Here is a 23,495-nt window from a genome sequence, read left to right on the forward strand (position 1 = left end):
AAATAAACATGGAAACAGTAATCTACCCTTTGATGTCTTGTAAAATTATTTTTTAAATTTTTAGAGAGCAAGCCTTCTCATAGATGTTTTCCTTCATTATCCTAGGTTAGCTCCTGTTTCTTGTTACCAGCTATGTACCTTAATACATCCACAATGAAGACACAGAATAAATCCTAATAGTTCACTAGCAAAGATAAACCCCCTCCTTAATCTAAACAGAGACTTCTTTACTCTGTTCTGCGGAATTCCAGAGGGATGGTTTCAACTCTTTAAGAACTTTTGGAAGAACCACAGAAACATGTGTCCATGTCGAATGCTCTCAGGTGCACCATTTTGTGGTTTTCCCTCTCAGTTCCAGTCCTTTATATGCAGGGCACTGAAATAGTTAAGTTCCAAGTGTATGAAAATTATTTCATAACTGCAGACTTTTATAAAAGGCTGGGATGTGGGATTTCTACATCTGCTAATGGATTTTGTGGCTGTAATGCTGTGGCAATCCACAAGGCTCTCGTTATGTGGCAGCTTAAGTTCAAATAACACAATCCTCCTTGTATTAGTGAAATGTCTTTAAAAATTCCTAAAACTAATACAATATTTCATTAGATTTCTAATCTGCATTTGAGTAAATCTGTATTTTAAGTTTGAAAATATAAGTGGTACTTGACATTTGCCTTGCAATTATGTGCACATATCAAATGATTTATCAGATGATACCATTCCACAAGATGATCTTTTTTTTTTTGATGTAACACTTTCAGATTTTAAAAGGTGTGCCTTGCTTTTCTGGCTTTTTTCCCCACAATTATTCTTTCCCTTTTAACTTTTCTTTCTTTTACACAAATGGAATGCATTGGGAAAAGCCTAAAATTTGTTTTCACTCAGCTCCTATTTGCATACTAAAATTGCTCTTTTTTTTCTTTTAAACGGTAAGTTATGTGATGTGTTTGTGCAACTACGCATAGCAATGGACAGACAGTGATATTCTGCTTGCTGATAATTTATGTCCTGTGAAAACTATTTAACACCAGTTTCTGATGCTTCAAAGACATCATACAGCTTTCGTGGCAGCAGTGAGGCAGCTTTTCCTCAGAAATTAGGTGGCAAAAAATGGTGCTGCTTTGCATCAGAGATCTGTAAGAACATATAGCTGTCCTTGCAGCGTACTATCCAATTCTTTACTTACAAAGTGTTTTAGCAATAGAGAGTTCATAAGTATAAAACTATGAATAGCACAGTTAGAATAATTTTACTCTCAATATTTCCTCTTTTTTAATTTCAAAGTGACCAACTTACGCCTAGGAACGAGAAACAAATAACCAATTGTCTCTTCTGAGGAAGCCAAGTTGTTTGATATTTTTCTCTTTTCCTCCAGCGTTACTTTGTTGTAAGTTGGCGGTCTAGTAGGGAAGCTAAAGTTGAGAACAAAGATGTCGAAGTCTATAGTTTTATTATCTTTACCTTTTTATATTCAGGTTTTCCAATCAGAGATGTCTATACAGTACTATATAATTTTTTCTACTTTGCTTATGGTGTGTTTTACTCTGCACTGGTGTCTTGCTTTCTATATAATTATATGGAATATTTCTTAGATTAAAAATAGACATTATTAAATGCATATAGGAAGTTAAGATTGAAGTGGGATATGATACTCAACATTGAAATGTGAAAGTTATCACAGTATTAATATTACTTGATTTTCCTAGTGCCTTTCCTGCTTTTGTGAACCTAAATTGTTCTGTTTGGGTGGGCTCGGTTTTAGAGAGTCTTTCTCCATATTCAACACAAGACTGAAGGGAATGCTTTCATTCACAGATGAAAAAGGTCTATATGCTCTAATGAAAATATCAGGCTAAGGTAAAATATGGAGTGTTTAATGACATGTGACAGGTTCAATAAAAACTCCTTCCTTTAGAAGAGCCCTCTGCTTATAGCCTCCCTCTCTCAAGGACTTCAACGTTTTGGTTTCCTGGAAGTAAAATTTACCCAGGACCACATTTCAATTTGTTAGTTATGGAGACCTGTCTTCTCCATAGACTGTAAAGGGCACTGCCTTCTAATCGATTAAAAAAAAAATCAAACCTGAAAGGAACGTAGATTTTTTTTTTTTTTTTTTTTTTTAATGCAACCATTGTTGGCTTTGGGGTCAGGACACACAAGCACCAATTTCAGATAATTTTGGTCTTTGCGGTTTTGGCTGGAATTAATAATAAGACATTATGAAATGCTTAAAAATATATGATCTGCATGTTCTTCGGTTGACCGTCTGCAATCCAGTCAAATAAACACGCTCCCAAGCACATACTCCACTCCTCCTCTCTCTGTCCCTAACAGGCATGTGGTTTCTTTCTTCCTGAGTCCAGTAACAAAATGTTCGTTTATTCAGAGAGCTCTGATGATGGAAATTTGGTATTTTAGGGAGTCGGGGAAGGATGAAAACCATAATGTCTCAATTCTAGTGAGATGAATAAATGGCTTTCCAAATTTGTCTTTTCCTCCTGGGTTCCCTTAAACCACAACTCTCCAGAGATCTGAGAGGTTAACGAGTGTCTGGTCTATAAGCAGGGTAAAAAAAACAAGCTGTGGGCTGGAGGAGAAAATTTTTTACTTCAAGTAACTAAAGCTTGGCTATTGTGAAAAGGAATTGCTATGCTCTCTTGTCCTAGAAAGGTAACGTTTACTCAAATTTCAAGATATTTGAATGAGTACTTGGAACTGACATCTGGAAGGTAGCATGCATATTCTCTTGCTGTATCACTCCAGCATCTTCCAAAGTTTTTAGGAGCAATTTTCAGAATAACTTCGTGGCATGGAGTTGTCCACTATTATATCTGTATTGCAGCAGCTATCCAGCAGTCTCCGATTGCTACTGACAAACTATATATCCAGAGGCTGTGCAAAATATATTGGAATTCTTTAATTCTTAAAACAACTGTAACACCATGTAAATTTACTCATTTTTTCTTCTTTTCCTACACCCAGGTTTAGATAACTTAATGTATAATTCCTAATCCATGAATTACATATGCAGGTATATGTTGTTTGTTCCTTGTGATTATATAATTTCTTTATCACATTGAGTATTAAATAGGAAAAATATCCTTCTAGTGGAAAGAACTGACTTTTCAGTCTAAACAAATGTGGAATATTTTGTTCAATAATGCTTTTTCTGGGATCCAGGTCAAGCTCAATGAAATGGCTAGGTAGCCAAATACCTTCTCATCCAATGAACCTTCTAAGTTGATTAAATATCAGGAACTATTTGTTATGAGGCAACATAGCATGTACAAACAGCCAATATCAACATTCAAAAATCTGAAAACCCAAGTGAAGCCCAGTACATCTGGTCTTCAGTTATCGAAGAATTTCATCTTGATATGCTATGATTGGATTTTGAGGGTAAGGTGGCTGAAGGTTTTTCATCTGATTAGTTGATGGTAATACCATGCTATGACGAAGGTGTGGTTTGCCACCTTTCAGCTGTTAGTAAAGAGAGATCATGCTTCCCTAATTAATCTATGAACTTGCTTTTGGATAGTCTGTACAAAGCTACTAAAGAAATAGTTAGTTTTAAAGAAAACCTTTCCAAACTTAAAGGTCAAGATTTCCTCCCTAGCTTTCTAGACATCATAAGCTTTGAAGCAAATTGGTTATGCTAGTTAAATGGTGTTACATGTTTTCGTGGGATAAGTGAATTTGAAGTGCTGAGTTCCTGGCTAATTCCTCCTCCATTCCACTGCCATATCAGATTCCAGCCTTGCCTGCCAGCTGAGTGGACTGTACTTTCTTTATCCCTTGGATAGCACAGCTCAACATGTTAAGGCCCATGAAGCTGTCAGGTGCTCCGTTTCAGCCTGGTAGAAATCTGTTCTTTAATGCCATCTTACATTTGCAGGATTTATTCCAGAGAACATTCTAACGTATCAGACCCGTGTTTTCTCATTGAGCTCAGATCCATCTTTGGGAATTATTCAGATCAAAATGTCCTTTCTCTCTCCCTTCCTCTCCCAGTACTTCTGAGGCACCAGGGAGGAGTTTTGGCCTCCCCGTCCCTGGATAATACTCTGTGCTGCCCAGCCTTGTATGTGTTATAGTTCCTTGGGCCTGACTAGGTGCCATTATCACCTACGTAGATGGCTATAGTTTCCCTAATTTCACAAATCTATGTCATGACATGAAGCACTGAAAGGATAGAAATTTTTTTGCAGTTCAGTTTTTAAGAAACTTGTTAGCATTTTTGGAAGAGGTAAATTTTCTTGTCAGTCACCCAGTCATTCCTAGCACACCATAAAGGATGAAACTTAACGTTGTTACATGTTCTTGATAATTAAGCAAAATGTGATTCTAAGCTCATAAAAGATGTGAATCAGATTTGTACTGTCTGACTCAGTATTACATAGAAATTTTATTAATGAAAATGTAGCAGGTATGAACAAATACAGGCTTTAAAGAACAACTGTACCTCATAAAAAACTAAACGGAATAAATGTATGCAAATTATTCCTCCTTTTTGATTTGGGCTAGATGCAGTGGTGGCCAGGAGGTAGTTTTAGGATTAACTGACCCTCCAACCCTTTCTCTAAGAGATTCTGTGACAGCTGGCTATGCATCAGAAAACAGGATATACATATGCAGTAGAGACTTTAATACGCGTCATGATTTGTTAGTTATGTAATATTCCAGTAGCGGTTTTAATTTTCATCAGCTTTTACAATATATTACAGAAAACACAATGTTCCACAAACATTGCATTGTATATTTACTTGGAGGCTTGCAATTTTCAGCATGTTGTGTGTAGTTACTGTAGATACAAGCAAATATTTAACCCTGGCAGATGCCTGGAGAAAAACTAGCTCTTACTCTTATCATGTCATAACTCTCCCTGTCAAGAGAGCTTTCCTAACTTTCCTGGATGTCTGGGACAAATTCCAAAAATCATGACCTTTTAGCTAGGCTTTTTGTGACTTATAGTGAGGGGAAGTTTCTTGAAGCAGGGCAGGGGGGATATTACATTGAATTTTAGCCTTTTGGGGGGGGAATTAAAAATTCATAATTAAATGAAAATAAAAATTAAGCATTCCTGGATACATATACTTACATGAAGTAGATGGCATATGGATGATGAGTAGAAAACCTCACTTTATATTTCATTATGTCTGTGTGAAGTAATATAGTAGTTATGGACAATACTCAGGTATGGTATTCTTCATTTGCAATGCTCTCTAATGGAAAAAAGACTTAGGAATTCTCACAATGTTGATACCTTAGTAATTTTTATCATTTAACATCATAGAAAAGGACTAGAAAGAAATGCTGGTTCATTGAATAGTGGGGAAATACTGTGTGGTACCAAAAATCAGTGCATAATACGAAATAGCGATGTCATGAAATTACGTTGTTCATGTAAAAAGTACACTATTGGATTTCCATCTCAGCAAGACAGTAGTGCACATAAAAATGAGATTCTAGCTAAAAGGAAAGTTTTCTTCCATTTTCTGTATTGAAGTCATAAAGTGCAACTTTATTTTGAGGAAGATTGTGAAGACTTGCTAACAAATTGCCAGAAAGTGAGCAGGAGAAGGTAGGAAAAATGTCTTGAAAAACAAGAAGGAATGAAGTCGTGTCCTGCAGCATCTGCTTAGAGTGAGGACTTGTTCTTAGTAATATTAGTACTTTTCATCTCTTATCCTTTCACATGTGGATCCGATGGACTTCGCAAGACAGTAAATTCTCCATTTACTTACAGGAAGCTCATCAAGACAAGCTTTCGTACACGTTAAGCCTTAAGAGTATTTACCTGGGTCTGTTTCAAATACCCGTTTTCCATACAGAAATCTGGTACCTGTTTCTGCAAACAGCTGCATACAGACAGTATGTGTGACCATTAAAAAAGTGTAAATTTACCTCTCCCATTTCTTAATTTTCTTGGATTTGTGAGATTTTGGTGTGTTACTATTCTTACAATGTAAGCTGTGAGCCATGAGCAAATTTTGAGGCAGCCCTGTCTCCAGTAAAGCCTTTTTTTCTGATGAATGTTTACGAGGTCTGAGTAACTTTGTTGTTGCTCATATGTGCAGTGTTGCATGCTGAAGCAACAACAAAAATAATATAGTTCTGAACATGAGATTTATTTGTCTCAGGAACAGATTTCTCCGTTGCTTTATGACTTGTTCAGTTGTGTTATTAAAGAAGGGAGATGCATGATTTCCTCCATCTAAAATATAATACACATTTCTGCATATCAGAATAAATTTATGACCTTGTTCTCAGATTTGATATGTCAGTTCTTATAGAGACAGAATCTGCCCGTTCTATGTTTTTGATGTTTATGATTTAAATATATTGTTAAAGAATTGCCACCTTCTGTGTTTGACCAGAAGAGAGCACTCCTTACAGAATACTTGTTACTGTAACATTTACAGAAACTAAGCTTGAAGAGACTTGACATTTGCAATGGATAAGCATATCCCTGGGTAGACACTTAGCCATCTGCTGTTTTCCCTTTTGCAGTTTAGTTTACCATACATTTATTGCATTCAGGTTAGACATATTCACTGCCTTCACGTCTTTAAAAAAGATGAACCATTTGACTCTGTCTTGCATAATGTAAAAATGCTCTGCAGCTTTGAACAGACAGCTGGAAAAATTTCGTGCGAGTCGCTATTTGCAGCTAGCGTTAGGCAGTCTCCCAATTACCCCAGTATTTCCTTAACTGCAAATTGAGATTTGTAGTGAGACAAAGCCATTATATGGCTTGAGAGTTTTTAACAGAGGAAAGAGGATTCCCTTCATCCTAAGATTTCTCTGTGATCCATCAGGAACATTATTCTCCAGACACCCTTTCACCCAGCCTTTACTCGCAGAAACATGAGGTGTCAGTGGAGGATGAAACCTGCTATTTGTACTCTCTTGCCTGTTCGGCAAAGAGCGGAGTTGGTACCCTTTATGATAGGCCAGAAAGTAAGTACGGTGAAAACTGGACAACTGAATGTGTGCCAATAACCTTAACCACTAGATGTTTTTTGCAAGGATTTTTTTTTTTTTTCACCCCCCCCAAAGATTGCTATCCGAGTTCAAACTCCTTTCCTAAAAACTGTCAGAGAGATTAATGTAACTGTTGACAACATGGTGTGGTTCCTGTGAGGAGGTCTCTCCTGAGAGCAGAAAACATTGAGGGCCAGATTTAAGCAAAACAATAGGAGTACATTCAAGGGGAAGAACAGCTCTTTTCATTTTGGTGTCTTATTTCACGAGCCTGAGAAATGGCAATAAATTTGCATTTTTTCCCTCTTGTGTTCCCCCCACACACACCCCTTAAGCTTTTTTTTAAATTTGCTGTGCTGAAAATTGTTTCTAACTCATCTCTCCCCAGGAATAAAAATTGCTGCAGCTCATTTCAAGTCTCATTGTTTAATAAAATTGCTTTTCTGTCTTATTCTTGTTTTGCCCAATAGAAGAGGAAAGAGGATGGGGTGATGGCCTAAAACCAGACAGAATTAAGAATTTGGGGGTTTTTTTAATCAATACACATGGAATTTTTTTTAGTTCTATACCCAGGGCAACAAATATGTTAGCCTATCTTTTAAAAATTTTCCTCTAATTTATTTCAAGTAGTAGTAAACCTAATTCACTTCATTCTAATTCAGTATTATGCCTTAATCTTGCTTGCCAGGCTGCTCAAATTGCCATCATGCTTAAACTACTTTCTTTTTTCTATAGAAACAAGCCAATTCTGCCTTTAATTAGCACTTTCCCTATTAAGTTTTCCTCTTCGGCTAAAATTTACACACTCTTAGGATATATCAGGACAACTACTCTTACTGTGATGTGCGAGTATTAGGTGGGATTGAGGCTTAGGCTGTAAATTGTGTATTCATATCTGACAAGATTGTAAAACACTGTAAGTCAGCTTTTATGATTTAGTCCTTTCAGCTGTTGAATTTTGCCTGAGGTACAGTCAGATCTGAATGCAGGTGGTGGGAAAAACTAACTATATTGGTATGGCTGATTGATTTTTACTGATGATTCCAGGAGGATTATCGCCTTAGCATTCTAGAAAAAATCTACAGTCAGTTAAAATTAATCAAAAAATTCAGTTTGGAACCTTGTGTTGTTTTTGTTGGTGATGTTTGAATTCTACCTAAGTCTTGATATCTTTGGGGTCAGAAGATTTTCCTAAGCAGGGCGTGAAAAGCAAGGGAGTAAAAGCTAAAGGAATTCAGTGTTCCAACAACAGTTATCCGTGCCCTTCTAGTGCACAGCTTTCTTTTCCATGCCAGTCACCACCCATATACTTTTCCTCCTTTTGAAGAGGCATTGAGTATTCTTAAACTGTAAACATTTTTTGTATTATAAGTGCATAGGTCTTCATGTCCCAGTGCTATGGAACAATTCTTGTTTTATGTTGAGGTAGTCTATCTGCTTAAAAATGGCAAATGTAATATTTTCTGTAAAGGAGACTAAATTTCTCTAAATTTCTTAATTATGTTTAGTAATTTATTCAGGATGTTTAAATGAAGGATAACCTATATAGCTCCACAAATTATCTCATAACTCTAACTCATAGATAAAATAGCAGATGAAATTCATTAGAAGTACATATTAATATATGTCAGGAGAAACAATCTTAAATATATGTACACAATGATGGCTTTTGATCTAGCTGTATTTGCATACGACAACAATCTTGGAATTAGAATAAATATTTTAATGAAAATATTATGGTTAGCAGAACTATTAAAAAAATGCTGGAAAATATTAAATGACAAAACAGAAAATACTACTATGCCAGCGTATACATCAGCAGTGCATTCACCTCTTGAATAATGTACAATTAGGTGAGCCATCCACCAGAGAAAGGCAAAAGTAAAAAAGGAAGAAAACAGTAAAAACATTACAGTGAGCTTCTGTTCAAACAGATATTACATAAATTAAAACACTTGAGCATGGAAAAGAAATGAGTGAAGACAAGAGCCAGGGAGTACTTTTTCCAGCTTTACAGGCTGAGAACAATAGATGATTGTTTTGGAATATTTAGGAATAAAGAAAATAACTATTTTTCTCATTCCTCTGAACTAGTTCACGCTTTTATAGAAACAATTGGAATTTTCTACAAAGAAGTGAGAATCTCTCAGAATGTGAAGAGTTTCCACTTTCTCATCCTTTTCATTTTTATGCCAGTGAGCTTAAATGGTAATTTTTATGAATCTTGTGATGCTGTGTTGCCTGTTTAAATGCAACTATCAATGTAACACTGAAAATATACCAACAAGAAGCTTTTCTTTTCAAATACTTTATTTCAGTATTTTTAAACTCATTATTTTTTCTGATTATGTTAGTATCTAAATGTCCAATTTTTGCTATTTCTTTTCAGTATTCTGTTCTTATCAATTGTATCTGATAGGTTTCATGTTCCATACATGTGTATGAATTGACTGCTGCTGCACACCTAGGTCATTCTGTTCTTCCTGACCCTTTCTTGCTGAAATTTTTTGAAGTTTATGTCATTGTATCCAAGTCATAAGCATATTTATTTCCTGTCTTCAAATGTATCCTTGGACTTTCAGATACAGTGGTAAAGCTGATCTGTGCGTTTACTGGTAAATGTATTGAGAACAGAAACCAGTTTTTAATATTTTAATCAAAACATTTCCCTAAATTAATATGTGCATATTTGGTTAGTAGCTGAACCCAGGTTGTACCAAGACAGATCTTTTCCTTGAAATTAATTTCATTTGATGCATCTGGCTTCCAGGGGGATTGTGGGTGGGTAGGAGTGTTCCCAGATGTTGTGAGAAACGTTGATAATTTAATTCTGATGTGAAATTGTTTTGATGATCTCTAGTTTGAAGATGGGGAGATAGGAGAACATCTGCATGGAGTGAAAGTAATAATGTTTACATTAAGTAAAATGAATAGTGGTTAGCAATATCATCTCACTAGACTGTTAGTCCTATCCCAGAACTGATGGCTCCTTCAAAGGAAGCAGTTCATACAATCATAGAATCTTTGGGTTAGAAGGGACTTTTAAAGGTCATCTAGTTCAACCCCCCTGCAATGAGCAGGGACATCTTCACCTAGATCAAGTTGCTCAGAGCCTTGTCCAAATGGACCTTGATTCTTTCCAAGGATGGGTCATCTCACCGCCCTCATTGTGAAAAATTTCTTCCTTATATCTAGTCTAAATCTACCCTCTTTTAGTTTAAAACCGTTACCCTTGTCCTATTGCTACAGACCCTGCTAAAAAGTCTGTCCCCATCTTTCTTATAGGCCCCCTTTAAGTACTGAAAGGCTGCAATAAGGTCTTCCTGGAGCCTTCTCTTCTCCAGGCTGAAAAACCACAACTCTCTCAGCCTGTCCTCATAGGAGAGGTGTTCCATCTCTCTGATCATTTTTGTGACCCTCCTCTGGCCCTTCTCCAACATGTCCATGTCTTTCCTGTGTTGAGGGCTCCAGAGCTGGATGCAGGGCTCCAGGTGGGGTCTCACCAGAGCGGAGTAGAGGGGCAGAATCACCTCCCTCGACCTGCTGGCCATGCTTCTTCAGATGCAGCCCAGGATATGGTTGGCCTTCTGGGCTGTGAGTGCACATTGCTGGCTCATGTCCAGCTTTTCATCCACCAGTACCCCCAGGTCCTTCTCGGCAGGTCTGCTCTTGATCCCGTCATCCCCCAGCAAGCATTGATACCAGGGGTTGCCCTGACCCAGGTGCAGGACCCTGCATTTGCCCTTGTTGAACCTCACGAGGTTCACAGGGGCCCATTTCTTGAGCTTGTCCAGGTCCCTCTGGATGGCATCCCATCCCTCAGGCGTGTCAACCGCACCACTCAGCTTGGTGTCATCTGCAAACTTGCTGAGGGTGCCCTCGATCCCACTGTCTGTGTCATTGATGAAGATATAAAACAGTTCCTAGCACAAATACAATAGCTACTCTACTATGATGAGAATCAAGAAAGAGGCATCAGGGACTAAAATGAACATATGAGATGGGAGGTGATTGCTGGAATTCCTTTTGAAATTGAGAGAGTGGGAGAGATTCAATTGCATCAACTGCTGAATAAACATTTCTTCAGTGGTGGTGCATCACTAGCAGTTTTTGTCATATGTTGAGCTACGAAAAAGAGGGAAGATGAGAGAAATTAATTTTATATCTGGCTGTCCATGTGTGCTGCTTCTGCTGCTCTTTTTTGCTGAATGATTGAAAATGAGCAATGAAAGGTAGGTCTTACAACTACTGTGATGTATTAGTACAATGATGATGACAGGACTGACATTGGCAAGGAAAGTTCAGAGGAATAGGGCTGTATCAAGGGAATAACATATGGCTTCAAGCTTCGTATTAATACGTAAATCTGCCACTGTTTTTTGCTGTAATTCCATATCAATTTAGGAGTTTTGAGTCATAGTATTGATTTATGTGTGAAGAGGAAATCTTTTTACACTAGCATTTACCCAACTAGGCTTTCGATATACCTCTCAAAAATACACCAGCACCCCCCCAAAAAAAAAAAAAAAACAAACCCAAAAAACGCAACACAAAACCACAAAACCCCATAACAATTACAGATATCTATTGCTTTTGCTCACTTCAGAACATTTTCCCAGCTGTATTGTCAGCCTTGGGTCTCATTCCAACAGTCCGTGCAGTGACCCACTGTGGTTATATAGAAGCATAGTCCTTGTAGGTTTTTAAAAATACAAATGTGGTAATTTGCAACAGCTGAAGCAAAATGTTAAAGCTCTTGGCACCCTGCATGAGCTGCTAACTGGTAAACGTGGTTGTTAGCATTGGCAAGGTACTTTAGCCTGTCTAGGTTGTTGCTAATGAAAAGTGCCTATAGAAAACCAACATACCTAACGGATTGCTGCGTTGGGAGCGCCAGGCTTAGTGTCACAGGAAAGAAGTGTCAAAAGCATGGCAGCTATCAGGAAGAGACATTGCCAGTTTCTCATAGGAATAACCAGTTCTGCCTTTTCCTTTTAAGCCTGTGTAATCGTGTCTGTAACTGTCTTTTTCTTTTCTTCTCCCTCCTCTCCGTTCTTCTTCAAGAAACGTGTAAATAATCTAGATTGCAATGGAATTCCCCTTCAGTAGCAGAGAAGGATACTGGAAGTACAAAGCTTTACGGTGGACATGATTCAACTAGTATTGATTAGAATCCTTTCGTCTCATTACCGCAAGCTCTGCATATTTCATATTGCTCCTGATGTTGAACAAAACTGCTATATATTTTGGAAACACTTTTTGAGTGGTAACACATAAAATATCTCTGAAGAAAAAAAATGAATGGATGGAGTTGTTCACACATTTTTGTAGGCATACTGTATAATGTTCAGAAACATTGTACAATGGGTACAGTGTATACAAATGTATACAATGCATTTGTAGCAATTTTCAAGCAATAGCATGCATATGTTTTGTTAAGGTCTTTATACGTGTTCGAGAAATAGACAACGTGAAAAATTAAGCACTTCACTAGGTTTTCACTGAGATTTTTTTTCTCCCTTTCATTTCTCGTTCATTTAAATTAGAGCCATTAAGAGTAGTATCTATGTATCTGAGTATTATCTGTTACAGTCTGTCTTCAGAGTTGATATATTTCTTTTCCAGTTTTCATGGATTTGTGTTTCAGGGACAAATGCATGCATGTTTTGTCCTTAGGATTATACATGTGCCACATATAGGACATTATTTATATCCTGATATACCTCAAAATTATTTCTTTTAGTGATAGCTATCATTCAGTTCTAATGTCATTGTATAGCATTGCCATTTCATCTGTATTTTTTCACTGCTGCTTTCTGTTTAAGAATAGAAATGAGTTCACATAACTTTTGGTGAATTAATTAGTTCTGTATTTATTTTCTTAGCACGTAGAGAAGAGCATTTTTTTTTACAAATGCTTACCACTTCAGTTAGCTTCTATATATGTTATCTTGATACCAACATGCTTCCCGTCATAAATTTGCCTTGTTATTTTACAGACATATTTTACTATCTGGGTGGGCTTTTTTCTTTCTTTTTTAATGAGGTAGGTAGCCACGAGGACTTTGTACAGGGTAGAGCAGCTGCCAGCCTCTTTTTATTCTTTGTATTTACTAACTTCTGTAGTTGAGCACGTATTATGGTTTTCGTTCAAGTGATTGTCCGTGCATATAACTTTTAAAGTGTCCATCCTTCCCTTGTACACAGGAGCAGGTTTTTTTGTCAGCAGCGTTTATAGTCCTCCGTCACTCTTGAGTGTTCTCCTACAGTGCAGCAAGGATACTCAAGGGACAATGCTGTCCAAACACCACTCCATTTTCTTCCTTTCTATTTCAAAAGAAAAATTCACTGGCCATTTCTCATGAACTGTTGGATTCCTTATGGGTTTTTTCCACCATGCTAATTTCAATGCACTCATTCAATTATATTTATCATGCCTGGAAATAATTTTTATCCATTTTTTCTTTTTACTATAAATACATTTTTGTTGTTTCTGCAGCTGATGATCCACAAGTGTGTGCATATTCTGGATGTACACGTCTTCTCTTTTTCCATTGTGGTACTCTTAGGAGAATGTACTCATTGCCTTCTGCTGCCTCTCGTGTTTTCAGTGTGGCATATGCAGTGCTATGGCCAGCTTTGTTGCACTTCCCACTCAACCCCTATGGAATGAAATTATTCTACTGCAGTTTTTCCCCTTTTGTCTCCCGTAGTTATTTTTCTGCATTTATGCAACTTGTCAGGCTTGAATTCCAGCTCATTATTTGGCAGATGCAATTTTCCAGTTGTTGACCTGTGTTGTCCTAATGAGATAGTCATCGTGCATCTCAGGTCTGATCTCTCCAAAGATGAGGAAATGTTGGTCGATGAGCTCCTGCTTGGCAGTTTCTGACTCTTCAGCTCTCAGACTGTTCCTTTCATTCAGGAACTCATGATAATTACATATGCTGTTGCTGTACTGAGGAAAAAGCCCTTGTTGGCTCACTCTGTGAGAAACAGAGACTTTATGTAAACCTAATACTTGGATATACTCAGCTTCTGCCTAGACAGACGGAGGTTTCCCCATCACAGGTGATCTCCGGTACTTCAGTTCTTTTACCGATTGAGGACATCAAGACAGCTGTATGCAACATTGATGATACTAGCATCAGCATTTGTAGTTACGCTGTAAACTCCACTGTTCGTTCATGCCGAGCAATATGCATAGTAGCAGCTGTTTACATGGTAGTTTGCCCCTCTGTGACTTTATTTTTATTCTCAGAATCTTTAGTATTGGATCCCTGTTTATTTGTGGTTCATGCTACATCTTGGTAACAAGCTATACACTACCATAAAGGTATTTCCTTATAAAGTCTTCTTTTATTCCACTCTTCAAGACAGCATGCTTTTTTTTTGCCATCTTCTTCAGGAAATGCTAATGAATACAGAGAGAGAAATCATTCACCATGGACATCTCCTGCTTTGAATGAGTTGCACAGGGACCCCAAACACTCTTTTTGAGATCGATCCTGTTGCAACTACCATTCAGGTTATGTACCATGGTATTCTGGCCTTCAGCATTTACCCAATGTGTATTCTTGAAAACCCGTTAAGTCAAAGTATTGCCTCATCAGTGTAAGAGGTATTTCTCCATTTATGGGTGATAATTTTGCATGCTTTTCTTGTTCAGAGACTTCTTCAAGTGGTTGATCAGTATGTGGAACCAAATGAAGGAGACCCACTGTGCTCACCTGAGCTTTAAGGCCCTATGATTGTTTGCTTCTGAAATCAAATGAAACTGTAACACCACCTTTTGCTGCCACCACATTGTATATTCCCTTACAGTTTCAGGACCTTCTTAAAAAGGTCTGCAAGTTTTTACAAGTATTTTTCAGAGAAAAGCAGAGGCTGATGAACAAATTGATTTATTTTCATCAACTGTGTTCTTCAGAAGAATAGCCTTCTGATTTTGGTATAGTATCTTTCTTTCTGGGTTCAGCAGTGCAGTAGTTCAACCAACAGAAACCCACCTTTCATAATTTAGTGAGAGTCTTTTGGCATCTTTTGGTAGACACCCGAGATGGCAAACCAGAAGTCCTCAGTAATTGGCTGACTACAGTAGAACCAATTTTTCCTCTTCACATTTGGTACTGGTCATGGTGGAAGACACCAAGCCAGGGAACTTTATGGGAAAAACTTAGTAAGATTTCAATTTTTCATATTAATCGACCAGCACACACTTTAGAGTTGCAGTTAATCAGGCCCTTATATTTTTTAACTGTGAAAAAATCTTAACATTTGTGTATGGGCTACCTCCAAATGTTGGTGAAGAATCTGTTGTATCAATAACGAAATAACTGTTTGTATCCAGAAGGAAGCTTTAAGTAGTGCCTGAAGCAGCTGACAATCCTGAGTTCCCAGGTTCCACTTATCTAGTGGAATGTCAGTTCACAAAGGAGGATTTTTCTTTATATGGAGAGCTTTATTCAATCTGGAACGGACTGAGAACATTATCATTACATTCTTTATCTAGGTTATGGCTTCTTGAAGAAATACGTGATAAGAAAGAGCAACAGTTCACAGGAATAAGTTTTTGTAATGATGTAATGATTTCACTGTTTAAGAAATAATTGATTGCTCGTTCAAAACATTTCCAGTACTGTGTTCTTCCCTTCTGGTCTATGAAAGCACACAGGAAAGTTGTGCTATTGCATTAATTACAGGATTATATGAAAATGCTCTTTCCCTGCCTAGGCGATTGGCTAGTCCTAGAAATATTTTTAACATCTAGAAGAAGCATTTCATTGCCTTCTCAAACTGTTAACTAATTTCCAAGAGTTAACTAGATAAATCCACCTTAATTCCAATTCAAAAAGTGAAATTGGGCCATAAAGGCCTTTGTGAGTCTAGTTCAAGACACAGTTATGAAGGAGTTTGCCAGGGTACCTCAGATTTAATCGAACCTAAATGCCTCAGTGAAAACATATATCCTATTTCATGTACTTTATGGCAGATTACACATCACATGAATGCAGGATAGATTAAATTGATACATCCTTTTAACATGCGTCACTCGGACACCCTACCGCTTCCTTCTGAAGTGAAAGAAAGAGCCCAGAAATGTGCCTCAGTCACACCTCCTTTTCCTCTCAGGTTTTCAGACATGTATTGGAATGAGTTTTGCATACAAATCAGCTACAGGATCATAGTATGCGTAGCAAAAATTTTTATTGTGCCTGAACTCTTGGCACTTGTACAGTGTCGAATGGGTTTTTCATTTTCTTTCTGCTGCCACCAGTGAGCATAAAGACAGAGCTATCTCCTCTATCCCAGTTTAATTCCATCTCTGCCATGGCATCTCATGCATATGGGACTCGGGAGGAAAGGGAGGGAGGGTCACGGAGATATTTGGGTAGGTAATACGTCTTGAAGGACCCGGTTACTGTACAGGTAAGTAATATTTTTTTTTTTTTCTTTCTGAGTAGTCATCTGTATTAGCTTGACGAAAGGAGACTGACATTGTTCAACATTGTGCAATTTTATCAAAATATAGGAAGATAAATTTGCCCTCAGTGTCATGTTCTAATGTATACATGAAGCAATTCAGGTTGTACTTTACTCCACTGCTTCAGATGATCAGTCACTGCAGGAGAAAAGTTGTAACAGTAGTTATACTTAACAGAAGTTTTTCTCCAGAGTTTAATGCTTATCACAATAAAGATAGAATACTTCATGTAACTAAAAAGAGGAAAGCAGCAGCAGCACAGGTTGAAGGTCAGCGCAAGCCTCTCATGTTTCAGAAGTTAGAGCAAAACGATTAGGAAAACATGCTGGCAAATGCTTAAAAGGCAAATGCTGTTTTGCTTTTACTTACTTTTTCTCTATCAGTATGTTTTGACTGAAAGAACAGCTCGTATTTTAAAAAATAACAATTCAAGTGCTAATCAATTAGTCATTAATCAAAGAGCTAGAAACAACATATTTATTTAAAAGTGTCTTGAGACTTTTCTGCACGAACAGAGGGAGGTGCCATCTGGCTAAGCAACAATCAGCTACTCCTGCCAGGCATCCCTGTGCTTTTGTAAGGTGGTTGCACACATTGTGACACTGCTACAAGAGTAAACTTGCACATCTTTTAACTAGGTTTGTCTGAGACAGAAAGTGAAGACTTGTAACTAATCTCTCCTTGCTGGATGGATTATTAATATGAGACTAAGGTTAAAAGATCATAATTTCTAGGCAGTTGTTTGTAAATCAACACTGGATTTTTTTTTTAACTTGTAATCCTCTAGCATATATGTAAAAGTCTGCATATTATTTTGGAAAAGTAATTATATATGAATGCACACTTTTCAAGTACAGGTAATGTGGCACTGTTTTGGTACCGTCAGTGGCTCTTCCTCCTGTCCCTCAAGAGTTCACCTGCCTGAATAGAGCACTGCTGTCAAGGTTAATACAGTGTCAAAGTCACCTCTTAAATGTTTGCCTGGGATGAAGAGAGGACAAACCTTATCTGTCAGACTGTTTTATTCTGCATTCTTATTTTAAAGAATTTTCCATTTTACATGCAGCTGTTCAAATGAACTGTTCCCACTTCTGTTCTTTGAAATGGAGAGCCACACTTCCACAGTTCTTTGGCTATCCATCATGAATATATCAAGAAGTACAGTTGATATTTATTGTGTAATGCAGATAGGCAAGTAAATATTTTTCATGTCTGGCACGGTTAACATTCTGTACCAAGTTTTTTGTAAACTTGTTATTCATCTTTTTGATGAGTCTTTGGTTAGGTTATTCATAACCAAAAAAGTTAGATTTGGAAGATATTATCAGTGTTTCAGAAAGATTCAAAAAGTATGAAAATGTGTTCTGCAACTCTTATTTTTGAAATTAAGATCTCCATTTTGTTTCTTTAGAAATCAGCAATTGCTTGCCCTGTGAATCCACTTTGGAAAGTAACCATCAGCAGAAAGCTCCTCTACCTGCAAAGCCTAATACTGTTGCCTGTGCTAGCGGTTGAATACGAGCCTTTCTCTACAGAAGGGCAGTGGTGCCAGAGGTCTTGCACTGGTCTGATACAAAGCTTTGCACCTCTGCTGGAACACTCTCATTGAAAGTGGCAGTTTTGAGACTTCCAGAAATGGTGTTCATACAATAAGTATCCTTGGTGATGTATCCCAAGTCCTAGAAAGCAGGAATTAAGGAATAATTCAGGTTCATTCTTTAAACTCCAATGAATAATTTTTGCATTATGGAGGTTGCAAGGTCAAATTTTTTTCCAAGTCAGTCATCTTTTTCCTTATTCTTTATATGGTGTGAAACACTTTCAGAGAAACAGTGGAAAATTACAGTCCTAAATACAAAAGGACAGAAGATAAAGGGGTAAATCTGACAAAAAGCAAAATGGAAAAAACAAAGTGAAACATTTTTGATTCATCCACTGCTGCTGAGGCGGCTAAAAAGCCCCTGTGGTGACTTGAATGTGCGTTAAGATCTCATCTGAACCCTATGATCTAAACCCATCTGCAAGACAAGAAATACAGAAATCTTCCATCAAGCTGGTCACTTCTGATGGATTTGTTAAGCAGCCATGGTCCAAGACATTCGTATATACCTGTCAGGACAGCCTGCTTTGCAGTCTTTTGTCCAAGCTGCTACAGCAGAAGCAGGAGATATACATTTATTTTCCTAGCAATATTCAAGTAAGGAGGGTCTTCTTTACAAATAACAATACCATTAATTTTGTTTTTCATTTTTCTAAGTTATACTGTTTGTATAAACCAAAAAAACAGTATATTTTCTGAGGAGCGATATGTTTTTCTTCAATGATCTTTGACCTATGTCCTATGTGGGACATCTGAACTTGAAACTGTGAAAATGCTCTTAATCAAATAATAAATTTTAAGGGAGTCTTGATACTTGAATGTCTGAGATTCAGACAGCCCGGATGAACCTTTCATAATTCCTGGAGAGTTTTTGATGAAAAACTTCCTTAAAGACTTAATCTGAACAATTGAAAACTCTTTTGGGTTAATGTTTGCTTTTTTCTCCCCCTTATCCTGGAAATGGCAAATTCCAAACTGCAGCGTTATGTTTCCCTTCTTACCACTCCTGCTGGTGAATGTGTGAGCAAATGGGCAGTGCTGAATGCCTGCTACCTTCCCACCAATTCTGGCTTCTATGCTTCTTTGGAACTGCTTACTAATCTTTATTTACCAGCAACCCTTGCTTATCTATGCTGTATAATCTGACAAGACTGTGGTATGTCCAACATGGAGGGCAAGCACTCTTGCTTTGAGATCCTGCTTTGCTAGCTTTCTCCTTCTCTTTACTGTCATCTTCCTCCTACTCTTGCATCGCTTCATCTTTCTTTCCTTTGTGTGAAGATAATTTGGCTGCAGTTGCGCCTTGGGAGGGAGGAACACATTTTGGTTGACGTAAAACTTGGTTGATTAAAAGGCTGTAGTTCCAAACAAGTAATCTTCACCTAGTCTCCCATCATTTTCCAGGATAATCTACGTAAAAAGGATGATCGGATTGAAGAATTGGAAGAGGCACTCAGAGAAAGTGTTCAGATAACTGCAGAGCGGGAAATGGTGCTAGCACAAGAAGAGTCAGCCAGGATCAATGCTGAGAAACAGGTCTGCAACCTTATAAAGTCACTGGTAGTCCTCTTAGGAAAGTAACCAGACAGTAAAGTATTATTTTCCTTGCTTTACTGTGAAACAGCTGGTTTTGTTTGATGATCTTGTATGTCTGTTCCAACATTAGGTAACAGAATTCATAAAGTCTGCAAAGCCTTTGTGATAAGTTGTATTTCATAGGTAAGATTTTCTCAAAAAGAAATATAAGGTATCCTGAGCTTTAAAATATTATTTTAAGTAGTAGCTCTTCTGATCTGTCTTGCCTGTCAACGCTATCTTCCTATGTGTAAGCATACTTAGGTTCGCTGTGTTCATTGAATGTATTTGAAGACAATGATTTTTGTTAGCATAGTTGTGTTTATGGACCATGGTCTCATTGCAACTGGATAAAGAGACAAATCCCTTGGCTTGAGCTAAGCATACACACAGAAAGTATGTACTTGTGTGTTGAAGCCGCAAGTGTAAACTTCTATGCATTAATTGATTCTGCACCACTGACGAGATACTCTGAAGAATCATGTATGTGCCTGATTTTAACTCATGTAAGTAATCATCAAGAAAAGTTACCGTAAGTAGTGAATAAAATTCCATGAGGTTTTGATAAAGCTTTTGAAGCAGGAGCTGAACCTGGCATTCTTACTGTGCTTTTTGAGAGCCTCTTCAGTGCTTTTCGCTGTTCCTTACTTGACCGTAATTAGCAAACAAGAGCATTTGGCCAGTTGCATTGCAATGGCGTGATCTCTTTCTCTTTGTTATTCAAATAAAAAAAGTTCTCACTAACAGCACTTTAAAATGTTTTAAGAGATTTTTTCCAATGTGTATTCTTATATCACATACTTTAAAAAGAAAATATAAATATCTTAGTAATAATCCAAGTTTTCAGGAAGAAAGCAACTATTTCTCTTTAAGCTAGAGTCAAGCTCAGCTGTTTGCTGATAGACGTATTGAGGATAATTCTGGTTGCTGTACCCTAAGATCATAGACAATGTTACAGACTTCCCTTTCAAGAACACCTTCTTTCCAAACTTCTTGTAGCCTTTAAAAAAATTTGCATGAAATAGAAACGCTAACTAAGTAGTGAAAACCACATCAAAAATCACATCTCCTTGAAAGGAAAATAAGTATCTCACAAAGAAGCAGGTTCTATGCTGAGACACAAAAGTAAACAAAATAGTATGTGATTTGATGTCTAGGATGTCATAATGTTTTAATTTCTTTGTTACAAGACAAAGTGAGCATATTTATATTCTTTGAGCATCTAGAAGCCCGTAGAACTTACCCTTTTGTGATATCTGTGCTCGAAATGCAGAGCAAGATGCATAAGGCTTAGGGAAGTTTTTGAGGGAATGTTTTGAAGAAGGTAAAGTGTGTTCATTTTGTAGGGGTTAGATGTATCTGAAGTTAGGGAAGTAAGCACAAAGATGAACACTTACAAATTTTACACGTTTTTAAAAATAACCTTTTAAAGGAGGTTTGAGTCAAAGATACTATCAAGATTAATGAAAATATAGAAGTTCTGTCCTAGATGAAAAGAAATGAAGTATTGAGTAAGATTTCAGTCACAGGATGGAAAGGAGGACACCTTTTTAGCCTGTTGAGCATGAGCTCCTCAGAGAGAATCTGACCACTGTGACGTGTTCGCAGCAGGTTTATTCTGGAGTGGAGAAGAGATAAGTCTGGGTGGGTGTAACAGACAGGGGACTATTGTCATGGAAGTGAAGTTTTATTTATACATGAAGCATCCTAAAAGAAAAACGTGGAAAGAGAATAGCACTTTGGGAATATGCACAAATTTCAGGTTTGGCAGTAAGGAGGCTTTTCAAAAGAATTCACCAACAAAGCCTGATGGGAGGCACATCAATGAGATCAGATGGTCAGGGCTTGGTGAAAAAGAGAAATAGCTGGTGAACAGAGAGTTGGAATTGAGTGTACAACCTGAAAGATGAGACAAGGCAGGGAAGTGTGCAGCCTGAGGGTCAAAAAGCCATAAGGATCAGTGAGAGAGATCGAGAGGAGAGGAAGAGAGCCAAGAGGATTAAGATTTGTGGGAAAATGTTGGTGGAATATGGTGGGCAAGAGCATTGTGAAAAAGAAATTAATTTAGATGCAATGGTGTGTACAGAAGTGAAGAGAAGAAAGAAGAATGGATTGAAAGCAGCAGGATCTAAAGAGGGAAAAGTCAACCTCTATCCTGTCACTGATTGACAGCAGTGTCTTACTCCAGCAGAACTAAACTGCTGGCTCTGACCAATTATAGTTTTTAAAATATGACCAAAAGGATGGCATGAAAGAAAAGCAACTGGAGTATCTTATTCCAGTCAGCACTGGGAGAGCTGCTGTGCCCTGTAAGATTTTGTTTTGGTATCAATTAAATGCAGTCAAGTAATAGAGTGATGGCAAGTAGCTATTTTTCCAAGGTGAGGAGGAGACTTTCATTCAAATGTTTTTCATGTCATATTGCTTCAATTACGTTAAAAGAATGCCCTCTTTGTTTTATTATGTCCTAGGGAGGTTCTCTGTAGAACTGTGAAATGTAGATAGCTTTAGAGTTTTAAAATGCAAGGCTCTGTTTTCTATATTATATTAATGGCAAATCATTTGATTCTTACAAGCAATAATAGGATAAGATCATTCTTAGACCAAGTATGTGTGATTTTAAAATGTTAATGTTGTCCAAACTGATTATAATTTGCATGCTTTTTCTTCCCTCTCTTCTGTTTATCTTGTTTTCTACTGTTCTGCCACACTGCCTGTCTGAAGCTGTTTAATGAATCAGTGCATGAGGTCAACCATTTTGGCTTTAAGTGGTTCAAGGTACGAGGACATCTCATTTGTGTGTACCTCTGCCCCAATACGTATTGTTGGTTTTGTAGCCCTGTGTGGTGTAATCCTACCCTCCATCATCTCATGATGTATGGTTTCCTACTATTTTACAGGCTTCAGATTTGAATTACAGTGTCCGTGAAGCTACTCAGGATTTCACGGTTCTCAAATAACCGTTTCAAACTAAAATCTTGCTCTCTGTAATCCAGTGTTTGAAAATATCCTGGCAGTGTGTATTAACTGTGTTAATACACAATCTCTATATGGCAAGATGTCTCCAGCTGACTAAAGCTTTCTGTTTATTTCAGGACCTTAGACCTGTTCGTTCTTTCATCTATCACAAAAATAGTCAGGCGTCTCCTGCTGGGAGCAGTGCACCCATTGGATTGGGCATAGGTTTTTTAACCTTATTGTTCTGTATAACAGAAAACCTGCCATGCAGAAAGCAGCTGAGGAAGTCTTACCTAGATATAAAGACTTTAAAGTTCTCCAAGTTCGTTCCTTCTAACATATTCACCTGGTTTTGTTGGTGCACCTGCTGAATTCTGTATGTAAATATCCCTGTAAATTCCTTACAGCTGTGGGGTTATGTGCAACTATGGTTGATCCCACTAGTTCAGCCCTCTGTGTTGAAGGTCAGAAGGTGTATGGAGACTTCTTTTTAAGTACACTCCATAAGGCTGAAGGTAGGATTTCTGAGATAAACATTTTATTATAAAGTTCTTTCTGTTAGAAATGGCAAAAACAAATGTGGATCCAGGCACTTTTTTTGAATTAACCAAATTTGAGTTTGCTTTAGTAAAGCTATTGTTACATTCCTTAAAAAAAAAAAAAGTTTTTCCTTGCTCAAAAATACAGTGGTTGTTTACTTCCATAGGAAAAACTGGACATGCTTGACACAAGGCCCTGTCTTGCTCACAATCTTTATTTCAATGTCCTGCTGCATCTTACCATCCCTTCTCCTGCAGCGGGAGGCAGGAGGTTACCTTATATATCAACTTAGTCATAGCCAGCACCGTTCCCAGAACAATGCTGGAAATGTGTTTCAGTCTTCATGAAAGAATAAGG

General features: G+C 37.5%; 1 protein-coding gene across 2 annotated transcripts in view; it reads left to right on the forward strand.

Moving 5' to 3' along the window:
* The window catches only part of ERC1 (ELKS/RAB6-interacting/CAST family member 1), a gene marked incomplete at its 5' end in the record, with an annotated part of 295,446 nt that overhangs the window by 154,838 nt on the left and 117,113 nt on the right, over nucleotides 1-23,495 (forward strand). For both annotated transcript variants that reach the window (XM_082013315.1, XM_082013316.1), the window contains one exon: nucleotides 19,470-19,601. In XM_082013315.1, the coding sequence (XP_081869441.1) occupies nucleotides 19,470-19,601 (132 nt within the window). The remainder of the gene's footprint in view (nucleotides 1-19,469; nucleotides 19,602-23,495) is intronic.

This window comes from Phaethon aethereus, assembly GCF_964289735.1.
Source record: "Phaethon aethereus genome assembly, chromosome: 1".
Taxonomy (NCBI): Eukaryota; Metazoa; Chordata; class Aves; order Phaethontiformes; family Phaethontidae; genus Phaethon; species Phaethon aethereus.